Source organism: Nematolebias whitei, chromosome 22 (genome assembly GCF_014905685.2).
Source record: "Nematolebias whitei isolate Nwh7 chromosome 22, NemWhi1, whole genome shotgun sequence".
NCBI lineage: Eukaryota > Metazoa > Chordata > Actinopteri > Cyprinodontiformes > Rivulidae > Nematolebias > Nematolebias whitei.
In genome coordinates this window covers 17,382,902-17,392,253 of record NC_056519.1, presented here as the reverse complement: position 1 = coordinate 17,392,253, position 9,352 = coordinate 17,382,902, and the positions used below count along the sequence as shown (strand labels likewise).

The 9,352-nt window shown below is 38.7% G+C and overlaps 1 protein-coding gene across 3 annotated transcripts in view; it reads right to left on the bottom strand.

Moving 5' to 3' along the window:
* Positions 1-2,991, bottom strand: part of ppfia2 (PTPRF interacting protein alpha 2) — a 56,119-nt gene extending 53,128 nt beyond the window's left edge. For all 3 annotated transcript variants that reach the window (XM_037695645.1, XM_037695647.1, XM_037695646.1), the window contains exon 1: positions 2,812-2,991. In XM_037695645.1, coding sequence (XP_037551573.1) covers positions 2,812-2,919 — 108 coding nt within the window. In that variant the 5' untranslated portion in view covers positions 2,920-2,991. The remainder of the gene's footprint in view (positions 1-2,811) is intronic.
* Between the last annotated feature and the right edge of the window lie 6,361 nt (positions 2,992-9,352).

The window sequence follows — 9,352 nt, the reverse complement described above, 5'->3', positions numbered from 1 at the left end:
TGTGTGTGTGTATAAACGATGTGAGCTGGATAACATGAGAAATAAGCAAAGGTCAAACTTTCGTTTGATGTGTGGCTGCATCTACTGGTAGGCGTACGAATGTTTCTATTGAAAACTAGATTAAAATGTCAACATCCAATATGGTTGCCACCATATAAATGTAAACCTCGTGAGCTGGATTGCTTGAAAAATAAGCAACAAGCCAATGTCTTCATGATGTGCGGCTGCATCTAACCATTAGAAAGGTTCCTTTCAAAATTTTGGCTGCCATAACAAAAAGATGTAAATGGGCCACCCCTATCGTTTGAGAAAACTATGTTTTCTAGTTTGTCCATGCTTTATTGTAGTTTCCTCGAATGACTGGGGGTGGCTGGCGCAGTGGTCGAAGATTAATCAGCCACGTCCCTGGCTCCTCCATTGCACCTGGCGGAGGATAAATTTGCTCCCTTCGCTCGCCAGGATCCGTCACTGCGCCGCCTCGGACATGAAAATAAATAAACTACCTCCCCTCTTCTACACAGTAGAACTCCTACCTATGAGTATCTTGCACCAAAAACATGAAGGTTTACGTGCTTTCCCTTTTTAAATCCTATCCAGAAAACCCAAAACTACAAACATTCACTATTCAAATAGCGATGGGGGACATCAGCATGCCTCTTGTTCTAGATGCTTTCTGTCACTGCCCGTGACTGTACTGCATCAAAAAGAAGGGTGAGAATATCTGGTTGTGCTGCTAAGTCTAAAAAAAGTCCTCTAAGAGAACACTAAGTGCTGTCTCGTCCCTTCGCTGTGGTTCTCTGAGAGCTCAGTCAGCAGCAGTCCAGTCTATGTATACTCCTGCACACTCGACAGAATGAACGCAGCTGAATCATTCAGGAAGTGTTTACGTTGTCCGTCCTTCAGAATTAGATCAGGCAGCATCAGAGAACGCTATCAGTGTTTTATTGCTCTTTTCCTGTCTCATATCCTCATATGAGTCCAACTGTTCGTGCGTGTTATTCAGCTGTGATACTTAACTCAAGTGGCCAATAAAGTTGGCGTGTCTCTCCATAGACACCACAACAGGCCCTCTGTCCACTGACTGCCTGAACATGCCTTCCAAGATTTAATTATAGAACAGAAAACACCTTCAGAGACAAACCGAGCTTAATTAAGGCTTGCTTAGTAATTGCTCTTTGGAGGAATTGAGGCGATAATGAAGCGAGAGTGTGAAAATGACTATTTTCTGTCGTTTTTGCACCTTGCCGCTCGCTTTTCTGGATTTCTCAGTGCTAGAATCACCTACTTCAGCCAGATTAAGATAATGAAAACTGTAAATCCACGCTTAATTATCAAAAAACATGGGAACCGGTCTTATCTGTTGTCAACAGAATGTTCTTATAGGTTTAAAAAGGAAATATTTTTTAAAAGATTCCAGCATGTTTTTCCCCCCAGAGAGTCTTTTGAAGTGGACATTGCAGGACGTCACTGCCTTTTGGACAGCTATACTGCTGAGCAGTCGTCCATGTAAAGTAAATGGGAACATTTTCAGGCAGAATGTGAAGAGCTAATGAGCTCTGTCTTGGTATAACACAAATAAAAAACAGTTTGCATGATTGCGTCAACACTTGTGTAGTACGGTGGCCCTGAGGTGTAAATGAACATTTGAAAAAAAAAAAATTACATTTGGGAAAAAAAAACGTAATTACATTAAGCCAAAGCGGAAGTGGCAGGAATCACATTTTTACAAAAAAAAAAGGAAATTACATTTGATAAAACTGAATCACATAAAAAAAAATAAAAAAAACTATCACATTAGAAAAAACAGCATTACATTTGAAAAAAAAAAAAACATTTCTAAAATTATATAATTTTTATTTTTTCTAAGGTAATTCTGTTTTTTCAAATTTAATTCTGTTTTTTTCTAAAGGATTTCTGATTTTTCTAATGTAATTCAATTTCTTCAAAAGTTATTCCGTTTTTTCTAATGTGATTCAATTTTTTCTAATGTAATTCAATTTTTTTCTAATGTTATTCTGTTTTTTCTAATGCAAGTCCATTTTTTTTCTAATGCAATTCCATTTTTTCTAATGCGATTCAATTTTTTTAAATGCAATTTCAATTTTTTTAATGCAATTCCATTTTTTTCTAACGCGATTTTATTTTTTTCTAATGCGATTCAATTTTTTCTAATGCTATTCAATTTTTTCTAATGTGATTCAATTTTTTCTAATGTGATTCCGTTTTTTCTAATGTAATTCCGTTTTTTCTAATGTGATTCCATGTTTTTTTTTCAAATGTGATTACATTGTTTCTAATGTGATTCAATTTTTTTCAAATGTAATTATGTTTTTTCTAATATGATTCCATTTTTTCAAATGCAATTCCATTTTTTCTAATGTCATTCCATTTTTTCTAATGTGATTCCATTTTTTTTCAAATGTAATTATGTTTTTTCCAATATGATTTCATTTTTCAAATGTAATTCCGTTTTTTCGAATGTGATTGCTTTTTCGTTTTATTTTCTCCCAAATATAATTCCGTTTTTTCTAATGTTATTCTTTTTTTTCCAATTGTAATTCCATTTTTTTCAAATGGGATTCCAGCCACTTCCGCTTTAGCCACTTCTGCAGTGGCTTAATGTAATTCTGTTTTTTCAAATGTTGTTCATTTACACCTTAGGGCCACCATAGTGGAGCCTTGTAGAAAACAACTTGAGCTCTCACAGGATGCCGTTTATCAGTGTTCAGGTGAAACATTTTTAAAAACATTTTATATAAACTTATAGAACATATTTAGATAAAACTGCATGCGAGGTAAAGCTTCGACTACCCTGGTGTTGTTTCTCTCAGCTTTGAGTTCAGAGATCTCCTCCTCCTTCTCCAGCAGCTGCTCTCTGCAGGCGTTCAGCTCCTTGGTCAGTGCAGCAAACTCCTGCATGAAACCAAAGAGAAAAGTGAGAGGATCACGTTTAGCGTCACACAAAACGCTGCAGCAGCCTGAGGTGCAGTGATGCACTGCGCCACGAAGCAGCACTTTTACTTGTTTCTTTTTTTTAAAATTTGTTTTGTTTCACTTTAAGCTGGCTGGACGATGAGAAACGATTAAATCAAACCAGTAAGATCAAGTTCTGCATAAAACGACTCAAGTGTTGCAAAACTTATGACGATCAATATCAGCGTTTGAAAACCGTCATGGCAGAATATCAGCTGGTGCTTATTTAATGCAACACATCTTTCAAACCCAGATCCACAGACTCACAGAGGGGTCGGGATTCAGATACAAGCTGTATAGACTGAGGCAGCCTTTGACCTTTGACCCTGTCAGGATAAATTAAGCACATCAGAAACACACATACGGAGAAACTGCTGCAAAAATTAGCAACCTTGGAGATAACTTAAACACAACCTAACAAAAATCTAATATTTCATTAGTCGATAACAGGAAGCCTTATTATTATTTTCTCTGCTTCTCATTTGGGTTGGGGCTGAGGGGGCAGCTGTTTATTGCTCCAAGTTTTCCTTACTCAGCCACCTACTCCTTTTCTTCCAAGAGGCACACAAAGACTTTTCACAGACAAGCTGAGAGGCGTCGATTCCCCAGATGGTCCTTGGACAGAATCCGGTTTCCTCCCAGTTCACAGAAAGTTAATCATTAACATTTTATTTGCTTTTCAGCAGAATATTCCCTAAATAACAACCTTTAAACTCAAACAAAAATAACTGTTTTTTGACTAAGTAGATGTTGGTAATTAGAGCTGCAGGTGTGAGGGTATAAAATAGATCTGATCAAACTTCTACGTGGACATCTGAGCTACTCCGAGATTCAGCCTTCGTTAGCAGAACCGAGACCGTCACATGTTTATGCAGCACCAGAGTATGTGGAGAGCTGTGCAGAGGTGTATTTATATGTAGGCACTTTGCAACATGGTTGGTAAATTATTTTTATGTCTCGGTACTAACTTCGTTTGGTATGGTGTTTTTCTTTCAGCTCACAGCCAAGCTTATTGATCAGAGAAGCAGAGGCCACATTTTTTAACTTTAATTCACTCCAGAAGACAAACTGTTGGAGAAACTAGACCAGAGGTCTGCAACCTGCGGCTCTGGGGCCACATGTGGCTCTTGAGTCCCTCGTTTGCGGCTCTATGAAGATTTGACCAAAGCTTAAAGGAAATTTTATTGTTCTGGTTTTTATACACACAACAACAAAAAAAGGCTAGTTTTTGCTGTTATTTTTTTGTCAATTCTCTGCAAATGTTTGAACAACACTATTTTTTGCTTTATTAATCAAAGTGGGATACTTAATTTCTCCTCTCATAAAAGGCCACATGGGCCCGAGTTCGTTGTTTTCATTTTCATCTAAAAAGGTAGAAACTAGAAGTTTTTACTTCTTTAGATCATAGTTATTTTTGTCCCAAATGTAAAAATATCAATAAATGTTGAAATTCATTATTGATTACTAGTTTTAAAATGTCACCCCCACTTGTCAGAAAAGCCCCTTCCAACTACCTTGAAGTGGCCCATGGGCCACCAGTTGATCATCACAGTTCTAGAAGGTTTTGTGGCTCCGGGCTCTTTTTTAATTTAATGAGTGAAGGGGCAGAAATGGCTCTTGGATCAAAAAGGTTGCAAACCCTTGAGTTAGACAAATATTTGGATGTTTTTTGTTGCAAATGTCAGTTTTTGTTATTTATTTCTAAATTGTAAATACAGTATTCCCTCTCTACTTTGAGGTTCGACTTTCACAGACTCGCTCTTTCGGGTTTTTTCAACGATTGTCAACTTTAATATTATATGATTGGGACGGTACGGGATAAAAAGTAAAAAAAAACAAAAAAAAAAAACTTGGAACAGACACCGCCATTTTGTAGTTTTCTTACACTGTAACGCCAGTCAAAAGAACTACACTACCCAGAAGCCAACAGTGCTTCCGGACGCTTCTTTCTGCTGAAATGGAGGGGACGTTTTGCAACGCAAAGTCAGAAGTAACGATCTACGTATCTATTCAGCTCACAGAACTGGTAGGAAAGTCACAAATAATCCTGAAACTCAATAATCCACACATCAACCTGGACGGGGCAGTGGGCTTTGTCGCTGCAGGGTAGTTCTGCTGACCCAGAACTGAGCCTGACCAGAACAGAGCTGCTGTTCTGCAGAGCTGGTGAGTAAAACTTTGCAGTACTGTACAGTACATATGTATGTTGTTAAAATTACATTGATTTAAGTTTAGAACATTGCAAGAATGTGGGAAAGATTTATAAAGCCTAAATACTAAAATAAATATGGAGTTCTTACACCTATCCTGGGGGTGTCTGGAACATAACCCATGCAATAATCGAGGGACTACAGTGTTGTTTTTCCTCCAAATTGAACAAGTAATTAATCAGAAATCTAAACTTTTTTCCATTATCCAAAATAAATAAATATATAAATGACAGGCTCATCTATTGCGTTATGTCAGAAAAACAATGTTATCACTGCCAATAAAATGATCCATTCAGTTTTAGCCAAGTGATCCGAGTACACACGGGGATTCAGAATCTGTCAACAATGTGTCCTTCAGGAGTCCCAGACAATAACTGAAGCAGACTACAGGGACGGCAGTCCCATTCTCATTGTTGCAGCGGCGTAACTAATCCTCAGATCCTATAGAGCCACAACTCTTGATGAAAGTTTCGTTTGAATGGAAAAACGCCGATTGAATCTTTGAAAGAAAATGTGACTTTTGAGTCAACCACTTGATGAGGAGCTGAAGTTTACTGCATCAGATGAACGAAAGGTGTCAAACGTTTACAGCACGAGAGATTTGCATTCACTAAATCATGACTTATTGGTTATACACAGCTGTGACATGCACTTTCATTTGGATGTGCTACACACTGTGCACATTTGAACTTAAAAAAAATCAAACAAAAAAGAAAACTTACTGCTACAGAGTCCAACCACCTTAAAAATATTCTTATTTACTGTATATGGGTATGAAATCGATCAAGTGTATTTATTATTGCACTTAATTTAATGTCATAAAAACCAGCCAAAAATAAATTCATAGAGTAAGAAACAAAATCCACACAATTTATTTCTCATATTGATAAGTAATGTGTCCTTAAATAAAAAAATAGGCTTTTGTAACTACAAAAACAGCCAAAGTGACAATAAGTCAACAATTATGGTGTCCATGGATGGGATGGAGAAGTCCAAATATTTTGATGCGTTGGTATTTACACTAAAGAACTGCATATTGATATATCTGGAAAAATTCTTGAGACAACTCTTTGAAACTGCATGAGTTGATATAACTCAGAGTAACCTTTTTATGTTTGATTTCATAGTTTGCCTTTAAAATGTTAAAGTTTTACAAATAACAGTCATCGGCAACTGGTGGCCCCTGGGCCAAATCCCATCTGCACGCTCATTCAAGCTATTAAATTAGTAATATTTTACAATGTTAAAATTTGACATAGTCGTAGCCTAGAGTAGGAAGTGATGACAAATGTGAAACAAATAAATTACTCATTATCGTTGAAAATGATGTCAAATTGCAGAATGAATGTGTGAGAAACGTTTTAAATCCTTACACAACAAACTGAAATTAAAAGGTTAACTGCAGCCAGGTGGCACAGTGGCGCAGTTTGTAGTGTAGCCTCTCAGCAAGAAGGTCGCCAGATCAAATCCTGGCCGGAAAACTTTCTGGGTGGAGTTTGCACGTTCTCTCCGTGAATTTGTGGGTTTTCTCCGGGTACTCCAGTTTCCTCCCACAGACCAAAAACATGCATGTTAGACTGATTGGGAACTCTGAATTGTCTCTAGGTGTGAGTGAGAGAGTGAATGTTTGTCTCGTTGGCCTCTATGTGTCCCTGTGATGGACTGGAGACCTGTCCAGGTCTGCCTTTCACACAGTGACAGCTGGAAATGGGCACAAGTGACCCCCATGATCCGAAAAGGAACAAGTGGATAAAAATAATGGATGGATAGACTACAGTTAGACATTTCTTACCAAATGAACTAATAATAGCAAATGGGGAACGCCCCAGAAAAGAAGTGTTTAAGACAATATGTTCATCTGGAGCAATCAGGTGTGTAACAACAAGAAACCCACTGGAAAAAAGAGACGATGAATAAAGACACAACCGGATTCAAAAACATCGCCACTCTTCCCAGAAGGAGTTGCCACAGTCACTCCAAGGCCTGACTGCACAATGCTCAGGGAAACTGCAGAAATTATTTGTTTGGAAAAGGTTGCTCAGAAAAGGTCTCTTCAAATAATGTGGCATCACAACACATGTTTTAAAGTTGCATCTGATCAAGCCATAAACTTTTAGGAACAACGTTCTTTGGATAGAAAGCGGAGACATTTGTCCACATTTGGTTTAAAAAAACAAAAATATCAGCAGAATCATGTCGTACCTTCAACTATCTGTCATGGTGGTGGAGGTGTGGTGATTTGGGCTTATGCTGCACAAACAACCTTAACATATTTACATTCTCGGGAGTTTAGTTGCACTTAGTTACAGTAATTTCACATTGTTGCCGATTATAATGAAAACTGCCACGAGAAATATGTTGCAATCCTTTCTGTTGAGCAACAATCTACTCTGATACTGCCACGGTACAGCAACTGAACGATGTCAATACTCATAAAGCAACACAAACAGGTCAAAGTGCAGCCATTTCACACAAATAACACAAATATAACGTTTCTGTAGTCAGCTGATAAAGGTGGAGAAGTTAAGGGTTAAACTGTCAGGACAAATGAGCTTATTAGATGTACAGCAAGTGCTTGTTCAGCTAATGACAAGTTTATCTAAGAAGGAGGCTGAGGTCAACTAGGACTGAGCTGTTGCCATGGAAACAGGAGATACGGAGGGTTGGTGTGGTAGCCAAGTCATCTCTGAAGGGAGCTGACCTACAACAGGCAGACAGAAAAAAACAAAGAAGGTTTTAAGGTAATAAGTTAAGATTTAATGTGCTGTACAGCTAATTTTAGGGGCGAATCAACAATAAGATGATCAAAAATACGAGAAGATGACTTTCACAGTCTTATGCTATTTTAAACAATCTTGAAGGATGATTTTTTTTTTTTTTAATGAAGCCAGGTTGTTACAGAGCATTTGTCTTCTGCCTCTCAGCATTTCTTGATTTTTAGAAATGTGCGCAGCAGGTCAGGCACAAAAAAGAAGCGTAGACCTCCCAAATCCTCCTCCCAGAGGAATGCAGCTAATCAGAGTCACCTCCTCGTAAGACGAAAAAAAAAAAATCTCTACAATTTGCACCGTTTGCTTCAGCGCTTGCCAGCCCCGAGAACCCCTGCTGATGCTCCGATGTCATCGGCTTTCTTAGCATCCGACTGCAGCGTAGTCTCTCTGCAGCTCATCGTCAAACCAGCCGTCTTAGGGCAATCCCTTATGGGAGCCAAGCTAAATAAAAGGCTGTGACCTCCAGGGTGAGGAAATGTTTCCAACAATGCTTCTTCCCAAAGGGCAGACTGTCAGGACATTTGACAGATTATAGAGTCCAACATTCCACACAACAATGTTCAGTCAGGTCATCTGGATGGCTTCCTTTTTTGCTGAGACGTTGCGTCCCTCATCCAAAGGACTTCTTCAGTCTGAGGAGCCATCAAACAAACTGTTTCCCACAAACAACAAACTCCATAGTGGAAAAAAAAAAACTGTTTGCTGGTGATTCTGGGGCCCGCCCTCTCCCCGTCAACTCCTCTGAGGCAGACATGCCAAAGTGGTTCAAAACACCAAAGTTCATGCTCAGTAATCCAGGTAAAAATCCAACAATGTTCAGTCAGGCCATCTGGATGGTTTCCTTTTTTTGCTAAGACATTGCGTCCTTCATCCAAAGGACTTCTTCAATCTGAGGAGCCGCCAAACAAGCTGATTCCCACAAACAGCATACTCCATATGGGACCAAAAAAAAACAACAGTTTGCTGGTGCTAAGATAGCCTCCAGGGACCATCTTCTCTCCTGTCAACTCCTCTGAAGTAGTCTCCTCTGATAGAAGAAGTCCTTTGGATGAAGGACAAACACTGCACTAAAACCATGGATATACGGAGCGATCCGATGTGGTGATATCTCCGTATTCTTCACATATACGTACAATTTCCGGGAAATTCCGTATCGCATCCCCGGCAGATTCAGTTTTCGGATATCCCCGTATACGGACACAAATGGATCCTAAAAAAATCCCAAAATCCGGATACTTATCTGCGGCAGATCCCGAAAATATGTGACTCTGTTATCCCTCGGGATTCCAGCTTTAGATCTCTTTGCATTCTTGCCGCATCTTTGACGTATGGTTGGTTTCAGATTCATGCATATACGTGACAGATGTCTGTCGGATATTTACAGATTTTTATCTGCGA